The sequence below is a fragment of the Peromyscus californicus genome, unplaced genomic scaffold (genome assembly GCF_007827085.1).
Source record: "Peromyscus californicus insignis strain IS unplaced genomic scaffold, ASM782708v3 Scaffold_13__1_contigs__length_99412109, whole genome shotgun sequence".
In the NCBI taxonomy this organism is placed as follows: Eukaryota; Metazoa; Chordata; class Mammalia; order Rodentia; family Cricetidae; genus Peromyscus; species Peromyscus californicus.
Window position 1 is genome coordinate 58,943,527 of NW_026294424.1, and position 20,912 is coordinate 58,964,438.

The 20,912-nt window shown below is 39.8% G+C and overlaps 1 protein-coding gene across 1 annotated transcript in view; it reads right to left on the reverse strand.

Annotated features, from left to right (window-relative positions):
• Tmem156 (transmembrane protein 156) overlaps window positions 1-19,241 on the reverse strand; it is a 36,939-nt gene extending 17,698 nt beyond the window's left edge. Inside the window, exons 1-2 of the mRNA XM_052735901.1 lie at window positions 19,057-19,241; window positions 2,200-2,463 (exon numbers count right to left, since the gene is read on the reverse strand). Of these exons, the coding sequence (XP_052591861.1) occupies window positions 2,200-2,463; window positions 19,057-19,144 (352 nt within the window). The 5' untranslated portion in view covers window positions 19,145-19,241. The remainder of the gene's footprint in view (window positions 1-2,199; window positions 2,464-19,056) is intronic.
• Between the last annotated feature and the right edge of the window lie 1,671 nt (window positions 19,242-20,912).

Consider the following 20,912-nt stretch of genomic DNA (forward strand, 5'->3'; position numbering starts at 1 on the left):
GAGGTATTGCCCCAACTTGTTTTCTGTAGACTCAGGGCAGAATCTTTGGATGGTTGTAAGACTACAGGAGTAAGAATTTTGCCCAAAGTCAATGCTGAGAAATCATGTCCCTCTTCTCAAAGAATAAAAAAAGTTCAGTAACTAGTGAGACAGGAACACTTCTGCTGAATAGTCGATGTTGATGATGATGATGATGATGATGATGATGATGAAGATGAAGATAATGATGAAGAAGATGATGGTGGTGGTGGTAGTGGTGATCTGATATTGAGGCTTGAGGCCACCAGCATATTTTACAACTGTAACAGAATTGTTTGTTTCTCAGTGATCAATTTGATTCAGTTGAACTAACTACATCACTTATGTGGATCTCATAACACACGTGCCCTTTTTGCTTTCTGTTGCTGTGATTAAACACCATGACCAAAAGCAACTTGAGTTTATTTAGCTTACAGGTTACAGTCTATCACTGGGGGAAGCCAGGGCTGGAGCTCAAAGCAGGGACCTGCAGGCAAACACTGAAGCAGAGGCCATGGAGGAATATTGCTTACTGGCTGGATCCCCCTGGCTTGCTCAGTTACCCTTCCTATGTAGTTCAAACTACCCAAGTAGGGACTATACCACCCACCATGGGCTGGACCTGCCACATCAATTAGTAATTAAGAAGATGCCCCACAGACATGGCCGCAGGCCAATCTGAGCGGGGCAATTCTTCAGTTGAGGTTCCCTCTTCCCACGTGACCAGGTTTGTATCAAGTTGATAGTGGAAGCTATGATGACATGCAATGCCCCATTAGCCGCTGCACAGAATGTATCGTTATCCTTTTGTTTGATCCTTCCTTCATTCAACAAATATTTATTGAGTATCTACTATGATTTACATCAGGCATGATGCCGAAAGGAGGGATACGGTAGTAAACAAAGGCAAAGACATTACCCTCAAGAGGCCCATTGAAGAGCCAGACAAAATGACAACTCATATTCAGTGGGCCAATGCTTAGGTATTTACTTAGAATTGCCTTTTAAACAATCACTATCTTCGAAACGAACATCAGCTATCCTTTTAGCTAGCAAATGCATATGAACTACACTGGCATTCTGAGGGATTTTATGAATAAGCATTTTGTTTTCAATAAATTAAACTAGAATTGATCAACATTACAAAGCCCTATGAAATCTCTCATCAAAAGACACACCACTGAGTGTTCCGGTGCCCCTAGATGTTAAAACGGAATGCTTGTGACAGGGGTAGGGAGTGGGGGTGTGTGTGCACAGTACATTCAGCATGCAGATGCGTACAAAGGTCAGAAGACAACCTGGATGTCATTCCTCAGGTGCCTTTGCCTTCTGTCTGAGACAGGGGCTTTCGTTGACCTAGAACTTCACCAAGTAGCCTCAGCTGTCTGGCCACTGATCTTCCAGAGATCTGCCTGTCTCCACCTCCCACCTCAGCATCTCTGGGATTACAAGCAGGCTCTCCAGCATTCCAGCGTTTCCTTTATTTTTCTTTAATATTTATTATGCATCTCTGTTCACATATGTATACATAAGTGCAGTGCCTACAGAGACCATAAGAGTGTATCAGATCCCCCAGAGCTAGAGTTACAAGTAGTTGTGAGATGTTTGATGTGAATGCTGGTCCTTTGAAAGGTCTCAACTGCTGAGCCATCTCTCCAACCTCTGTGCCCACTTTCTTTTTTCTTTTTCTCTTTCTCTTCTTCTTCTTCTTCTTCTTCTTCTTCTTCTTCTTCTTCTTCTTCTTCTTCTTCTTCTTCTTCTTCTTCTTCTTCTTCTTCTACTCCTTCTCCTCCTCCTCCTCCTCCTCCTCCTCCTCCTCCTCCTCCTCCTCCTCCTCCTCCTCCTCCTTCTTCTTTGGGGGGTTGGTTTCTCGAGACAGGGTTTCTCTGTGTATCCCTGGCTGTCCTGAAACTCACTCGGTATACCAGGCTGGCCTCGAACTCAGAGATCAGTCTGTATCTGTCTCTGCCTCCACAGAGCTAGCATTAAAGACGTGCACCACCACTGTCCATCCAGCCTCATGCCCAGTTTTTATGTGGGTTCTGGTGTTCAAACTCAGTTCTTTACATTGTAGGATGAGAAATGCTTTAGCAACCAAGCTATCTCTCCAGCCCTGGGATGTTTTTTTCAGAATGACTTCATTTAGACTTAGCAAATGTTACTCTATTCCTTCGTGTTTACCTTTTGATGTTTGTTCCTGAGAAGTGAAATCTCCGTTGGATTTGCAAACCAAACACAAAGAGCACATCGAAAATCCCCTTGTGATGCCTTGGCAAATCTCAGCGAAGCTTGGGGAACTGGAGTAGTTTGGAAAGACTCCCATAACAGTCTGTGTTTCCTCTGCCGGTTGCAGAGAAGCCACAGAAGAAAAATTGAAGGAGGGAAGCGGATAGGTGAGATTGGGCAGCAAACACACTTCCCAGCAGGCGAGCTCTTGTGTCCTTTCTGCAAAGAAAACAAAAAACAAAAAGTTCTCTTTAGATGTGGATTTTGAGGTTTTGACATTTAAATAAACATAAAGTAAGCTCTTCATTGTTCAGGCAGATGATGGTCTGTCTGTGACAATGTTTGTTCTTACATGAATTAGTATCTATTCCATTGAAGCATTTTGTTTTTAAACTTATTAATTTTCATAGAACAAATATCCATGTAGGGAGGTAACTAGAAACAACAGGATTTTAGTCATCCTCTGTTCTGGAACTTCTTAAAGTGTGTGTGTGTGTGTGTGTGTGTGTGTGTGTGTGTGTGTGTGTGTGTGTGTGTGTGTCTGTGTCTGTGTCTGTGTCTATGTGTGTCTGAGTGTGGTGTATGTGTGTGTCTGTGTGTGTCTATGTGTGTCTATGTGTGTCTGAATGTGGTGTATGTGTGTATCTGTGTGTGTCTATGTGTGTGTGTGTGTGTGGTGTGTGTGTGGTGTATGTCATGTGTGTGCCCATGAAGGCCAGAAGAATGCATAGGAACCCCTGGAAAAGTTAACTTGGGTCCCCTGTAAGAACAGTAAGTAAGCACTCTTAGCCACCAATCAATCTCTACAACCACTGGGGAGAAAACTGACAGATAAATCTTCAGTTTTTCTGAATCTCTCCATTTTAAAATAGTCAATTACATGGATCTGAAGAAGGGAGAGAAAATTCTGTGTTTGTTTCCTAAGTCTGCTAGAGCAAAGTGCCACAACCTTGGCTGTTGAAAATAAGAAAAACTTTCTCCCGGTGTGAGAGGCCAGAAGTTCAATGTTAATGTCACTAGTCAGAAATCCCGAAGTCTACAAGCTTTGAAGTCACCAGAAGAGTCTTCTTCTTGAGTGTCTTCTAACTTCCGGTGGTTGCCTGCATTTCTTGGCTTCTGTACAGACACCACTGTCTCTGTAATCACAGTGCTTTCTCCTGTGTCCCTGCTTCCTTCTCTCCTGGCTCTGACAGAGTTCCCTTTGACTCTGTGTGTCAATCAGGGTTCTCTAGAATAACAGAACTGACAGAATGTCGCTGATAGAATGACTCTGTGTGTGTGTGTGTGTGTGTGTGTGTGTGTACTGATAGAGTGTATACATACACAGATATAGAACTGATAGAATGACTATATATATATGAACTGATAGAATGTATACATACATAGATACAGAATTGATAGAATGACTATATATATGAACTGATAGAGAATGTATACATACATAGATACAGAATTGATAGAATGACTATATATATGAACTGATAGAGAATGTATACATACATAGATATAGAACTGATAGAATGACTATATATATGTATATATATGAACTGATAAAATGTATACATACATAGATACAGAACTGATAGAATGACTATATATGTATGTATGTATGTATGTATGTATGTATGTATGTAAGATTTGTTAGAGTGGCTCACAGGCTGTGGTCCAGCTAGTCCCACAATGTTTACTGATGGGGAGTCCAAGAATTCAGCATCTGTTCAGTCCACAAGGCTGGATGCCTCAGCTCGTCTTCAGTATGTGCCAGCATCCCAAAGGAGTAGGCTCTAATGCCAGGGAAGGAGTAGACTTGCCAGTGAGAGTGGGAGCGAGCAGGCAGAGAGAGCAAGCTTCCTTCTTCCAGGCCCTTTATATAGGCAGATTTAAGGTGGCTCTTCCCACCCCAGAAGGTCCAGATTTAGGGTAGGATTTCCCTAAACTTTTTTCAATCAAGAAAAGTCCCTCATAGGTATGCCCAGCAGCTTAGGCTTTGGTTACTTTCAGACACAGTCAACTTGACAACTAAGAAGGGCCGTCACAGCCGCTTTCTTATCAGGACATTTGTGATTAAACATCATGCCCACATGCATGACTCAGGATATCAAAATTGTTAAGCACATTTGTAAGCACCCTGTTTCCTTACAAGGCAGCATTGCAGGATCTAACACTTAACACTTGTCTATTATTTGGCCTCCCAGAAAGTCTTTAGAACAGTGGTTCTCAATCTTCCTAATGCTGGGACCCTTTTGTAGAGTTCCTCGTGCTGTGGTGACCCCAAGCATAAACTTACTTTCATTGCTACTTCATAACTGTAATTTTGCTGCTGTAAATGAATCATAAAGTAAACACCTGTGTTTTCTGGTGGTCTTAGGTGACCCCTGTGAAAGGGTCATTGGACCCACAAAGGGGCCAAGCCCCACAGGTTGAGAACCATTGTTTAGAATGTTTTGTTCCCAGCCATGGGTGAGCAGTTCTTCTCTGTCATGTGTTTCTGTTAGGACACAGTTCCTCACCACTCTGGATTGTTTAAATGCAGGCCTTTGGGGCTGGAGAGGCGGTCCAGCCATTAAGAGCTAAACTAAAGAGCTAACTGACTACTCTTCCAAAGGACCTGGGTTCAATTCTCAGCATCCACGTGGTGACTCACAACCATCTGTAGTACCAGTTCCAGGGGACCTGACATCCTCTTCTGGCCTCTCTGGGTACCAGGCATGCACGTGGTGCACATACATACATGAAGGCAAAACATCCATATACATAAGATAAAGTAAAAACTTCAAAAATGTTAAATGTAATCCTGTATTCCAGATTAAAAATTTAAAAAATGTGGAGGGGCCAAGCTAATCTGCACCCACATGACAGCTCACAACTGTCTGTAACTCCAGTTCCAGGGGATCTGACATCCTCACACAGACATACATGCAGCAAAACACTAATGTACACAAAATAAAAGTAAATAAATAAATAAATTTAAATGTACCGGTTGCCTGGGGTAGGGATTCTCTGTGACTGAATCAGTATAAACAAATCCAAGCTAATGGTGTAATTGAGAAGGATCATTTGACAGTGAGGAACAAGCAAGTAGGTAACGCATCTTCCATTAGTGACTGATATTAAAGGCATTTTTAATTAGTGAAGCTTGTATTTTAATAGTAATTCCATAAGCATTTGATTATTAGTGATTTTTAATATGATTTAATAAATTAGATGCTCAGATCCTAGCCCTCTATATTTAAAACTATTTCTCTAATCATTCACATGTAGTTTCCAACTGTGAAGAAATTTCAAAACTGAGTAGCTAATAAAGGTTTTTCTCGGAGGAAACGGATTGTATTCAAATAAATTTTATCTGGTGTAATATACTTATAATAAAAATCGTAATGAGTTTGTAACTACAACATAATATTGCCTTCAGTAACAATGTCAAAGGAGGAAAACGGAACTGTACCCACTGATCGAGCACACTCACTTATAGTTTTTCTCAGTATTACTAAAACACATGAAAAACATATTTCCTGTCACCTTCCCATCTTGCTCACTGGCACTTTAATCTTGTGAAATTTTTAGCTTCTTGAATTCATATTGCTGTGACATGACCTAGAAAGGAGAGTGGAGAAATTCTTGCTGTCAATATTGCAGTCTTCTTATTCAATAAGCAACCAGCCGGGCTTCCTAGAATCGAAGATATGCCTTTTATATTTGGATATCGGGTCACTTTATGAGGTTTTAAACCCTCAATCTTAAATAATTCTATTGGAAAAGGAATAAGTAGAGGACACGGCCTTTCTTGGTATAATTTTAAGAAATAAATCATTCTCCCCAAACACTTTAGTCATCAGGCAGGCTATATCCTCATCTCCATAAATTTTGTGAACTTAACTACCTCCATTAATATTCCTGGAGTCAGACAGATGTCTACCTGCCCACTCTGAGAGATGCAAATGCACCCCAGGATTACTTTAGTACCAAGTCGGCACCTTCTCTGAGGAAGCATGCAGAATCCTAAATAGAGCTAGGAAAACACATGACAGAGTAGGACAAAGGTCCTGGTCAATTATTTTCTCCTTTTCAAAGACAAGCAAACCGGAACACTAAAGAATTGTATTCCCCCTCCCTTAATTTTTACAGTAAGAACATATCACACATATATTTGTACAAGATGTTTCATGCAAGATGCTTTCATTAAAGAATAAAAATAACACCAAGCAGTGGTGGTGCAAGTGTTGGTGGCGCACACCTTTAATCCCAGCACTCGGGAGGCAGAGGCAGGCAGATCTCTGAGTTCGAGGCCAGCCTGGGCTACAGAGCGAGTTCCAGGACAGCCAGGGCTACACAGAGAAACTGTGCCCCCCAAAAAAATAAGAATGAAAATAAGTAAATATTAGTATCACAGTCCCCAAATTAAGAATCAAGCTGTTGCTAACACCTTCAGAGCATTCTCACTACCCCCCTGCACCACAGAATATTTTGGGAGCATACAAATGTCTAGCATTACAATATGCACTCTGCTGTGGTTTGCTTTTTTTTCTTAATATGTTTTAGTCATGTTAGTTTTACACAACCGTAGTTAATTTGTTGTGTCTTATGAATGAATATATTACATAATTCATCCATCTCTTTGACAGTGAACATTTGGGTTGTTTCCATTTTCAAAATAATGCTGCTCTGAAGTATAACTAACTTTCATACATTACTGATAGGAATGCAGAAATAGCACAGCCACATTGGGGGCAGACCTCCTTTTTCTTATGAGTTAAATATATGCTCACCATACGGACCCCGAATTTCACTCCTAGGAATTTACACACACAAATAAAAACATACCCACTCGGTAGGATGCTTCTGTTTCACCGGCACATGAGTTTTTATGGTAGCTCTTGGATGTTATAAGAGTCGAGAACTGGAAACAATCCACATTTCCAGCAAAGAGTGAAATCTAAAAACAACTCCGGACATACGATGGAATGTCACTCAGTGCCCAAGAGAAGGAACTAAAGTAGCAACACAGGTGAATCATAGCAGTGTTGTTTGTTTTGTTTGTTTGTTGCCAAATCTAATACGCCACACAAGTGTCTATGCACCACATGATTCCGTTTCTATGGGATTTGGGAAAAATGCACAGTAGTGGTGGTCGAGGGGCTCTTATGAGATGGAGCAAGACAGGGCTTCTTGGCGAGATGGAAAGTTATGTCTTAATTGTGGTTAAGATGTGGTAGTGAAATTGGTGAACACACCTGTACACTACATCTTACAAATACGTTCTCTTGTCCATAGCTGTGTTCCATAGCTGTGCTGATCGTTGTCAGTTCAGAATTTTTTTTTTCCAGTTTGATGCAATTCCACTTGTCTATCTTTAAATCTTTGTTCCCTGGGCTTTTGAGGGCGTTTCTAAAAGTCATGACAGGGACTGATCAAATCAGTTAAACGAATCTTCTAACAGCTTGACAGTCTTGGGTTTTACAGTGTTTGTTGTTGTAGCTTTTACAATGTTTTTAATCTGTTTCGAGTTGGTTACGTGTGTGGTGTGAGATAAAGGTCCAAATGTATTCTCCTATCGTTCATATTTTTGGTGCTTTCTCTTGTCTACTGAAACAACAAAGTATTTACTTTATGCTCTATCTCCTAATTCTAATATTACCATTCTTCAAAGATCTGATTCTGCTGTCTGTTGTTTCTGTTGATTCTTGTCTTTTGAGTCTTCATGTGTTTTGTGATTTTTTTTGGTGAATATCTCATTTTCTTTGGTATTTTATTGAGAATTATATGCAGACTGGTTTGAGGAATTTTTTCTTCCACAGAATATTGGTATTTGCCTCTGCTGGGTATCTAATGGTGCCATTGATCCAAAAGGCCTTCAGTTCACTTCTTGCACTGGACTTTTTATACCTCACACATAATGGACCTCAATACCCATATCATGGCCAGCTATGTATAAATTCTCGATAAGGTTTCTTTTTTTTTTCTTACTTCATCCAAAGTGGAAACAAAATAATTTCCCCACAGCCAGACATTTTCCCCATTGCTTGCCAGATGACCTCTCTAGGCTGGCTTGTTTCCCTAATGCCTTAGTTGTTTTTCAGGTAGCAAATTGTCAGTAAACTTTGTAAGAAACAGATGGATTATATCAGAGTATATGTATTCTTGCAACTTCATGATACTCAATGAAAGCCCAGTAAATAGTATTTTTGCTACTGGAAACATTGCTGATATAATCTCTTTGGGAAAGAGATTTATATTTAGAACCATCTTATAAAATTAAATAAACCCAACAATAGAAGTCAAAGAAACCATTCTTGCCTTTGACTGCTGACAATGTACTGTTTGTATCTCTTTAAAACTCATATGCTGAACTCTGGTCCCAATATGATTATATTTGGAGGTGTAGTCTGTAGAGGTGATTAATTCATAAGAGTAGAATTCTGAAGAGTAGGATTTGTGCCCTGTAAAAAGAGGCCAAAGAGATAACTGGCTTGTTGGGAAATATTATTTTAAGGTGTGTTATTTTTGTTTATGTTGCATTTGTTTAATTCTGTGAAGCTGTGTTACTGTGCCTGTCTAAAACACCTGATGGTCTAATAAAGAGCTGAATGGCCAATGCTGAGGCAGGAGAAAGGACAGGCAGGGCTGGCAGGTGGAGTGTATATATAGAAAGAGAAATCTGGGAGGAGAGGAGAAGAAAAGAGATAGAGGAGAGATTAAGAAGCCAGAGGAGGAGAAGGAGGACTCCAGGGGCCAGCCACCCAGCTACACAGCAAGCCATGGGGTAAGAGTAAGATTTACAGAAGTAAAAGCCCAGAGGCAAAAGATAGACTGGATAATTTAAGGACAGCTGGCAAGAAACAAGCCAAGCTAAGGCCAGGCATTCATAATTAAGAATAAAGCCTCCATATGTGATTTATTTGGGAGCTGAGTGGCGCCCCCCCCCCAAAAAAAAAGAGCTAAAAAACGAACAACATTTTGGCATTCCAACGTGAGGTGTATTTTCATGTAGGGCCTGAGAAACTGGAAGAAAAAGGAGAAGAAGAAGAAGAAGAAGAAGAAGAAGAAGAAAAAGAAGAAGAAGAAGAAGAAGAAGAAGAAGAAGAAGAAGAAGAAGAAGAAGAAGAAGAAGAAGAAGAAGCAGCAGCACCCTTTCAGAGGTGCTTCTCTTCACCTGGCAGGGTAATGATAAATAAAAATGACAAGCTAGGTAAAAACGACAAGCTAAGTAAAAGCCGCTTATGGCAGTTCAGGTGCTGGCTTCCATAGCTAGGAAAGTTGATGCAGTTTTTGGTCCCCTGCCTCCAACAGGGACATGGGTTTTAGGCTTGGCTTTCATGACTGAAGAAATGGGCGGAGCCAGCCAAGAGAGCCACGCAGAGAATCCAGATGTAGATTAACAGTTTCAAAGCTTGCTTGTATGGTCAAAAAAGACTAGAGATGTACAATAAAAGAGATCCAGATGGAAAAACCTCTAAGCAGGTTACAATGTACATAAGCTTAAAAAAAGGAAAAAGGTATAGTCATTTAAGAAAATAGTTTATAAAATAAAGTCTTTAAAGAGAGTTTTTAAAAAGCCACGTAAGATGGGAAATACACAGGTAGTTTGGATTCTGTTTGTTATTGTGTTGATTTTGAACTTTTGACTGTTGAGAAGCAAAAGACAGCTGCTAGGACACATGGGACTGTGAACTGGACTGCAAGATTGAACCAACCTAGATACTTCAGGGCTATCTTAACTTTAAAAAAATAAACCAAAAAAATATAATTTTCAAATGGAAATCAAAAATGCTTTGGAGTTTCGTTCACACAGGAAATGAGAGGCTATGGATTCCTTCAGAGTTAATATGGATCGGGTTTGATCAGACCTCCTGAAACTTGACAGATGATATCTATCAGCAAAGGTTACTGCTGCTCTTCCCAGGCCTTGGTCATTAATCTCAAATTTTCTCTGTGACCCTAAACTTACTTCATCCACAGACAGCAGGAAGCAGTATGGAAAAAACTATGCCCACATTCCCACGAGTTAGGGGATGTGGATGGTTTTTGGTTATTTACTGGGTTATGGGTGTTTGTTATCATTTAGGGAAATATAGAATACTGATACAAAATTAAAGTTAGTTTTATTACACTGCATATTGTTTCTACTCTTGTTTAAAGGATTATTATATATTGATAAAAATTTAAGATTATTTTTGTTACCACATATTGTATATATGTTTCTACTCTTGTTTAAGGTATTGTACTTATGCAGTTCATTTGAAAATATAAGGTAAAGTTCTAATTTTTGAAAGCTATTATTATAAATTATATAGGACAATCAAGAAACATAGGTCAATAGCCATTTATATCAATCCCATTTATAGATATATTAGGTATGTTTTCTAGGTTAAATAGATATAGTTTAGATAGTTGGTCTTCAAATACTTCAAAGGCCTATAGAATATGACATTTAAAATGTTTTGTTAATGTAAAGTTTTTTATGACAATGAGACACATCTGTTCCTGGCAACACCAATTTACTTCAGAGAAGATGATAGGCATTGAAGAAGCTCCTTATGGAGTTTGCTTTCATTGTGGCAAGGTTAGCCACTGGGCAAAGAAATATGCTAACTACAAATGGACAAAATATTGTAAATATAATTCCTACTTGATAATTGTTTTTGTTATATATAATTTTACTATGTTAAAGTTAAAACCTTTATTTTATTTTATTTTATTTATTTATTTATTTACTTATTTATTTATTTATTTTTTGGTTTTTCGAGACAGGGTTTCTCTGTGTAGCTTTGCACCTTTCCTGGAATTCGCTTTGGAGACCAGGCTGGCCTCGAACTCACAGAGATCCGCCTGGCTCTGCCTCCCGAGTGCTGGAATTAAAGGTGTGTGCCACCACCGCCCGGCCCTTTATTTTATTTTTATTTAGACAAAAAGGAAGAAATGTTGGGAAATATTATTTTAAGGTGTGTTATTTTTGTTTATGTTGCATTTGTTTAATTCTGTGAAGCTGTGTTACTGTACCTGTCTAAAACACCTGATGGTCTAATAAAGAGCTGAACGGCCAATAGCAAGGCAGGAGAAAGGATAGGCAGGGCTGGCAGGCAGACAGAATAAACAGAAGGAGGAATCTCGGAGAAGAGGAGAAGAAAAGAGATGAAGGAGAGATCAAGAAGCCAGAGAAGGAGAAAGAATCCAGGGGCCAGCCACCCAACTACACCTCAAGCCACTGAGTAAGATTTACAGAAGTAAGAGAATGGGAAAAGCCCAGAGGCAAAAGGTAGACAGAACAAAAGCTGGCAAGAAAACCAAACTAAGGCCAGGCATTCATAATTAAGAATAAGTCTCCACATGTGATTTATATGGGAGCTGGGTGGTAGGCCCCCTGAAAAAGAACTAAAAAACAAACAACACTTGCTCCCTTTCTGCCCCATGAAAATGCAGGCGATATAGTCAGTTTATAAATCAAAAGAGGGCTCTTACTCGAACCCAGCCACACTGGCATCCTGATTGCATGAAGCTGAAAGCTTCTGCACAGAAGAGTAAACACAGTCTACAGAATAGGAGAAGATCGTTGTCAACTCTACATCTGACATAGGGATAAACATATAGAATCTATAATGAACTCTACACACACACACACACACACACACACACACACACACACACACACACACAAATCCAATCAATAAACAGGTAAATGTATTGGACAGAGAGCTCCAAAAAGAAGAGTATCAAATGGCCAATAAATACTTGTGTTCAGTATCCTCAGCCATCAGGAAATACAGACAAAGCTATGTTGAGGTTCTACCTTAGCACAGTCAGAATGACTTGCCCAACATCAAGAAAATAAATGGTAATAAGTGCTGGGGAGGATGTGGTGACAGAGGAATCCTTGTGCCCAGCTCGTGGGAGTGTAAACTGGCGCAGCCCCTTTGGAAATGTGTACTGCAGTTTTCTGAGAAACAAAGACTAGAGCTGGGGAGATGACTCAGCAGGGGAAATGTTTACCAAACAAGACTGATGACCTCAGTGCAGATTCCCTGAACCCATGTAAATGCCAGGCATGCTGGCGCCTGTCTGTAATCCCAGCATCCCTGGCAAGATAGGAGGTGAAGGCAGAATTCGCCTTCTGCTCGTGGGCCAGCTACTCTGGAGGAAGCTGTTGTTTGTTTTATTACTCTTTTTTTTGGGGGGGGGCCTCCACCCAGCTCCCAAATAAATCACACAGAGGTTTATTCTTAATTATGAATGCCGGGTCTTAGCTTGGCTTAGTTTCTAGCCAGCTTTCCTTAACTTATCCTGTCTACCTCTTGCCTCTGTGCTTTTCCTGTTCTCTTACTTCTGTAAATCTTACTCTTACTCCATGGCTCGCTGTGTAGCTGGGTGGCTGGACCCTGGAGTCCTCCTTCTCTGGCTGCTAGATCTTTTCCTTCCTCCATCTCTTTTCTCCCTTCTGTATATACTCTGCCTGCCAGCCCCCGCCTCTCCTTTCTCCTGCCTTGCTATTAGTCCTTAAGTTCTTTATTAGACCATCGGGTATTTTTAAAAGGCACAGTAACACAGCTTCATAGAGTTAAACAAATGCAATATAAACAAAAGTAACACACCTTAAAATAATATTCTACTACAGGAAGCAGTGCATCAGCAAAACAAGAGAGACTCTGCCTTACACAAGGTAGAAGATGAGAATGGACTCTCAACGTTGTCCTCTGACCTCTACATGCGTATCATGGTGCACATGTCTCACTACCACCATCAACATACACACACACACACACACACACACACATATATATACCTTCCCCTCCCCCAAAAAAACACCCACTAAAAATAGAACTACCATTTGACCCAGCTATAACAGTTCTGGAGATATACCTGAAGGAATGAGTCAGTATACCAGAAAGATATTGTGCATCCATGTTTATTGATGCGCCAATCATAATAGCCAGTCTAGATACCCCTCACCAGAAAAATGGGTAAAGAAAATGTGACATATATACACAACAGAGGTCTCTTCAGCTGTAAAGAAGAATTCCCAAAGAAACGGATGGAATTAGAAATCATGTTAAGCAAAATAACACATGCTCAGAAGGAGAAATACTGCATTTTCTCTCTATCCTAGAGACTCTGGATTCTAATATGTGTGTGGGGTACATGAAGGAACAAGGGAGACTGTGATGAGCAGGCAGAAGTCTAGAGGGTGAATGAGAGGAACAAGGACATTAAGAGGGAAGGACAAGAACCATGGGGGTGAAAGAGATATAAGCAGAGCAGTGATTTATCTTTATGAATAAAAATAATTTTTAAAGAAAATGACATTATTTTCTACAAAAACAACAAAAAGAGGCACACCAAGAAAGCATTTGCCACTCGGCCCCCAACGCATAAAGAGACAGCCAGCCAGAAGCATTCCAGGCAAGGGTTGCTGGTGTCACAACTCAGCCAATAAAGCCAAGTTTTCGGGAGTGATGGACACATTTGATTTCAGCACGTTTGTCAGCACATGTTGCCCAAAATACGTACAGAGCAGTAACATGTCCTCTTGTAGCATCTTAGAACCACAACAATTCAGAAAATTCAGTCGTGTCAGGACAAAATTAATTTATCCATCCAACCTTTGTCCTTCTTTATGGAGATTTTCAGACTAGTGTGTCTTGAGGATAATAGTGCTTTACCATGGCTGAGGGGGTGTGTGTGTGTGTGTGTGTGTGTGTGTGTGTGTGTGTGTGTGTGCACTCACACATAACGAAGATCAAACCTAGAGCCTCATACATGCCAAATATATGTTCTACCACTGAACTATATTCCCAGTCATTGAGTTGAAATATTGAATCAGTTAAAAGTGAGTTATATGTAAAAATATTTAGCCTGTTACCTGATATATGTAAATGCACATATTTGTTAAAATGTTTATGAATTTTGAGCCAAAGGTCTGGGGAAAGACTCAGTCATTAAAGTGTCTTCCACACAAGCATGAGGACCTGACTTTGGATCCCCAGCACACTTAAAAAAAACAGGCATGGTGGTACACATCTGTAACCCTAGGATTGGAGGTTGTAAACAGTATCCCTAGAGGTTACTGGAAAATCAGTCAAGTCAATTCATAAGCTCAGGTTCAATGACAGACACTGTCTGAAATAGTTAAGGTAGAGAGCAGTAGAGGAGATGTCTGGCATTGGCCTCTTCCCTCCACAGACACTATACACACACATACACGTACGTACACACGTACACGTATGTGTACATACATACATACATACACACACACACACACACACACACACACACACACACACACACACACACGCCTTAAATTATGAGCCAGATGCAATAGTGAACACCTGTAGTCCCAGCACTTGGGAGACTGAAGTGGGAGAATCATTTGAGCCTAAGAGTTTGAGAGCATACTGGGCAGCACAATGAGACCTCCACCAGCTCAAAATTTAAATAGGCATATGTCCTAAACCTTATTGGGAATAACTGATTCAATTTTTATGAAGGAGTCAATAAGAAGAAAATAAAGTACCCTGTTTGAGAGCAAGGATGACAATTCATTCATCGCAGCTCCCTCAATACACTGCCTTTAACAACAGAGACATAAATATATTGAAGACATGCTGTGGACTTAAGGCTTTGTCCTATAAATTCATAAGACAAGGTCCTTCATCCTTGGCTTTCCTCAGTTTTGCTGTTCATTCTATTACCATTTCCACCAGAAAGTGGAACATGGAAGGGAAAATAAAAGCTAGTGAACTTTCTATGCGAGTTTGACTCGTCAAAGTAAGCAACATCCAAACAGCTGGATGCGATTAGACTAGCAATGTTTTCATCCACACTGTTCCTGTCCTGCTCTCTGCAAATCTCTGCAATGCCCTGCCGTGTCCGCTCTTATAAAGTTTTGAGATTTTGATATGAGAACACTTTATTTGAAAATCAATAAGAGTCATGACTTCTCTTTGAAAGCGCTTCTGCAGGCATGAAGAATGGTGGGGGATTATTTGAACTCTGCCAAGTTATTATTTTTCTTGGCAGCTGGAATCAGAAGAAACCTCTTCCCAGCATAGGCCTGGAAACAACATTAGTGTTCCCATAACACCCTTTTACAACTCATTTTACTCTTTATAGGGTGGTACTTAATGGCTTGACAGCTGGTTCTCTTCATGACTGAAGACTCCTTAAGAGTCTGCCTTTCTTTTAGGTAGCCTCACCTCCCCAGCACACAAGACACTGTGGATAAGGGAAACAATCCATTAAAGATCATTAGGGTCAACCTAAGGTTTAACCGAGTATCCCTTTAAAATTTGTGTGTTTGTGTACCGTGTGCATGCCTGGTAGAGGAGTCCAGAAGACAGTGTAGGGTTCCTTGGAACTGGATTTACAGACTGTTGTGAGCTGCCATGTGGGTGCTGAGAATTGAACCCAAGTTCTCTAGAAACGTTGAGGACTTGTGCTTTTAAGCATTGAGCCATCTCTGTTGTAGAATATTATTTTAAGATGTGTTACATTTGGTTATGCTGTGGAACATTTATTTAATGATGCAAAGATGTGTTGCATTCTTTTATGTTGCTTTTGTTTAACTCTATAAAGTCGTGTTACTGTGCCTGTCTAAAACACCTGATAATCTAATAAAGAGCTGAATGGCCAATAGCAAGGCAGGAGAAAGGATAGGCGGGGCTGGCAGGCAGAGAGAATAAATAGAAGGGAGGAAAAGAAGAAAGAGCAAGAAAAGGAGGAGAAGGATCAAGAAAAGAAGGGACCAGCCACACAGCCAGACACAGAATAAGAAGGAAAGAAAAGAAATACAGAAATAGAGAAAGTAAAAATCCCAGAGGCAAAAGGTAGACAGGATAATTTAAGAAAAGCTGGCAAGAAACAAGCCAAGCTAAGGCCAGGCATTCATAAGTAATAATAAGCCTCCACTTGTGACTTATTTGGGAGCTGGGTGGCAGGTCCCCAAAAAAGCATCAAAGGAGCAAAAACAATCAACAAAACATCTCTCCAGCCCCCTCCCCCAGGCTCCCTCTTAAACGTTACATCCAACAAAAGCAGATCAGCAGTGATGTAGTTGGGAGCAACCTTGTTTCCTCAGCTGCAAGAAACAGAATCAAAATACACTCACCCCATCTGCATCTCCATTCTCTACATGCGGTTTAAGTGGGTCAAGCTGCTCATCAACTGCTGTGTGCTGGCTGCCTTTTAAACTAACTGGGGATTTCAGAACATTGCTGGAGAATAGGTTATCTTGCCAATGCAGCCTTTTAAACGGCAAAGCAATACTTAAGAGGTTCTCCTTCTTAAAATTAGACCAAATAACCAACACTACATAATTGTAATAATTGGAGATTCCTACTAATAATTATTCCAATACTTGGATGCATTCTAGATAGCAAATGATCAGATATGGTGCTGTATTTCCCACTTGGGGCTTTAGAGAGTTTATTGTTTTGAAATCAAATGTATTGTATTAAACCTTACGTATACACTGTTCCACACTGAGATTCCTTCTGAGTTCACTTGACATGGTAAGGACAGAGTATCTGTGAGTAATTCATTAGTTAAATCATTTTATCATATTTATCCTAGAAATTAAAGTGAATAGAGCAATACAATATGAAGAAAAGACACTAGTACCTAACAAGCTAAGACTAGCCTTGAGAATCTCAAGCTTCATTTTTCTTCTTTGAGAATAATCTCACTTCATCATCTAAATAATTGCACCAAATTCTTTATGATATGCACTGATTGACCATTCAATTCATTTCATAAGATAACTCATATTGGTATTAAAAACTAACATCAATGATCAGGAGTGGTGGCGCATGCCATTAATCCCAGCACTTCGGAGACAGATACAGCCGGTTCTCTGTGAGTTCCAGGGCCACCTCGTCTACATTGCAAGTTCCAGGACAGACAAGACTACATAGAAAGACCATGTCCCAAACAAAACAACACAAAACAAAATAATTACATTCATATCCCCTTAGTTTAATCAATAAAAGGCTACATCTATTTAGGTTATAGCAATAATCCTGATGACCCACAGACCATTACAAAGCATAATTATTACTTTCACACGTGTGAAACAGTTTACCCAATAACAACATTTTATTTGTGGTGGCTTTGAGCAAAATCCCTTCCACCACTGAAAGACACCAGGAGAGAGGGGAATGGTTCACAAACATTTTTGTTTGCCGTTCCGCAATAAGAATTCTTTGAAACCAAAAATATCCAAATAATTTCATCATCCTGTTCTCAGACCAGGAAATGGAGGTAGCTCTCTCTGGTTTGGGAAGGCAAAAAAGCAACATGGCGGCTGGGAGAACAGACATCGTAAGCGGCACGTGTCAACAACATGAAGGACACACACATCACTATTGGCCAAGGAGGTTCAGCTGATGTGGATTTTGTAAACTCTTCCTTCTGTTTACAAATTCAAAGGCCCACTAGTACTCCCAACATGCTGCTCTCTGAATTCCTTTGCTCTGTCCTGGACTCCTGGTGTCACACTCTAGCACAAACTCAAAGTCAGAAGAACAGTGTCTCTGCCTTCCTCCTCCCCACAATCGGTAATAAGCTTCTAGAGCTACTACCTCCCACAAAGCACCAACCAACGTAGCAAACAGTGTGTGCCAATTACCTGATTTTCATTACCTAATTTTTCAAAGTAATAGGTACATAAACACAGAAAAGGCCTGGCTTAGATAGCTACTAAACGTGTTTTTACTCTCAGCCCAAAATATGTTAAAAATAGGTTTTCTTTATTCTATTTTCTTTAGGACACATTTTCAGCCAGTGAAAATAAGCATCAAAGATATACACTATGCTTGCTTAATCTGAGCAATATAAAAAAAACCAAACCAAAAGAAAAAAATTTTAAATTCAATCATTCTTAAAATTGCAGTTACAGTGTTTATTTAGCAAAAATATTTTTATCTGGCTACTTAGCATCATTTAATATGCAACATTAAATAATCATTGCAGTATGTCATCAAATATAATTAGCAAAAGTATTTTTATCTGAATACTGAGCTTTTCATATATGCAACAATAAATATTCATTGCAGCAAGCTATCAAATATAAGTCTTTCTCTAGTTTTAATAAATTTATATGATTTCAATTTAGTAATAGAACAGTGTTTTCTTCTTTCTTTTTCTTCTTCTTAAATGCTAAAGAGCACAATTATCACTTAAACATCCACAATAATGTTTTCCAATCTTTTAATGATACATAAATAGTTCAAATCTGCTTGTCCTTTGTTTCTCTATCCTGGAGTTTTGACAATCATGTAATAGTTCTTTAAAGGGCTCTCAGAGTGGGTTTTGCCCCGTTCCCGATGCTCACAAGCGCACACATAACTGCTTGTATTTGTACCGATCAGGTTTTTATTGTATATTGAAAATACTAAAATTACTACCTTTTTTCCAAAATCGCCAGTAAATTAACTTGTGAGCCAATGAATTCGATCATTTTAAAATAAATAAATGTCATTTTCCTTAGTAAATAGTTCCAGAATGTAAAAGCAGACATACAACTATTCCAAAGGAAGGAAACAGTTTCAAAGAATAAACTCACGTAACAGTATTATCTTAAGTCCTGTGTCTGGAATCTAAATACAGATTTTAAATATTTCTTTTCATTTTCAATTATAACCATAACTAAGTCCTAAGGTCACTGTGCTAGACAACTAAAATTGGGGTCTCATTTTACTTAGAGGTATTTCAGACATTGAACTTCAGCTCACACAGCATGCACCCAAAAAGATCTAGTCTGTCACCAGGAGCCGACAGTTTGCTCTGAAGTAAGAAAGGAGGGCTCAGTTGCAATGATTTACTTACCTTTCGGTGTCTTGAAAAATTCCGGCAGGACTAAAATGAATGTGACCACGATTGCCACAAATAGTTTAAAGAGAGCGGTTTCTGTCATGTCTACTCACATGACACAAATGTGTTTCCATCCAGTAGCTTGATACTATGTTGCTTCCTGCTTGAGTTTCATCTCTGTTTTACTTCAGGTTCCTGAGATTCACCTCACATTCACTTCCGTTTGGGTCAGACTTTAAAAAAAAAAAAAAAAAAAAAAAGGTATCCGGAACTGAGTGAGACTTCTTCATTTTGAGTCACTCTGCCTAATACAGCCACCCTCTAACAAGCACTTTTGAACTATCTGCTAAACAAGGAAGACAAGTAAATGATCTTAAGAAGCAAAGGGGGTCTGGCTTCATCCAAATTTGAAGCTGTTTTCCCAGTGTGTAAGAATAAATGTAAGCCTACCACATAATAACCAAAAATAAAAGAACCAATGTCAGTGGCGTCCAGGTTTATGAACACCCTTGCTCATTTACTGATTAAATGACGATTGATCTGGCTGTGTTGGAGGCTGGTGTTTGGAAGATAGTAAACAGCCCAAGCTATGAGCGTAAACTAAAGGCTTGTGAAAACGTGGGGCTCTGCTTTCCTGCCCGCTCCACAAGTGGTTAGAATGTAACTTGTTATGTCTATAAACACTGTGTTTACTATTACACAACCCACATTTCTGTTCTCCTTGCTGAAGAACTAACTCCTTCAACGAGGATAATCCCGGAGAAAGAAAATAGTTTGTTTTAGAATGCAAATGAAGGATAGAAAAAATCATGATGAATGAGGCATACGTGCAAGCGAATGTTTTTACTTAGACAATGCATGTAGTTAGCATTTCCGTTGTTATCCCCCATCACCCGTTAAAATAAAAATGTATCAAATACTTCTAATCATTTTCTCCCTGCTTGGTGCCTCTATCCCCCTAACCATTCATTTCCACTTATCCTATGCTTGGTTCTCACTCGCTCACTCCCAGGCTTTATGGACCAACAGGTGGGTAGGGAGTAAGATGTAAGGGATAAAGGCCGTGCTGTGAATATGCTCTGTGAATTAACTGACTCGTCTTCCGATTGGATACTATGATTGATGTACACATGGGAATCCAGACTTAGGGGACTTTAAGACCTGAGCAGCAGAAATAGGTGTAAAACTCCCGCCGGGCGGTGGTGGCGCACGCCTTTAATCCCAGCACTCGGGAGGCAGAGCCAGGCGGATCTCTGTGAGTTCGAGGCCAGCCTGGAAAGGCGCAAAGCTACACAGAGAAACCCTGTCTCGAAAAACCAAAAAAAAAAAACCTCCCAAGCATGCCCTTTATTTTAAGAACAGCATCAAGGATTATCATGTGAACACTAGCTGATAAGAGTGAGGTTTCCAGTTAAGTACCAGCTAGACTCCTTGGTACTCTATAAGGATGTGTAGTCTTCAGTCATAGGGTCTTATTGTTGAGTTGTGGAGGATAACCAATAGCATTAGCAATAGCCTGTCATGTTTGTGGGGTCTGTGCGATTCCTTTGGCTAATAATTTGAAAAGATGTAACTCATTCCTGGCGCTGGGGGTTTTATCTGGTAGCATATGATGTCTAGTTGAGGTATTGGTCCCCCTGCCCCATGATATGCTAACTCTGTTTAAACTCCTTTATACCTGTATAGGAAGCATCTACACTAGCAGGTTTCCGTATGATTTTCAAAAGGTCGTTATAGTCAGTGATCCTTGTCCCATTCCCTCCTTTACCCTGCCCTCCCAGCCCTGTCCCATCAATTCTCCTATTCTAGTTTCTGCTTTAGCCGTTTATAACACTCTATTCCATTTCCCCTTCCTCGACTATCTTACTATT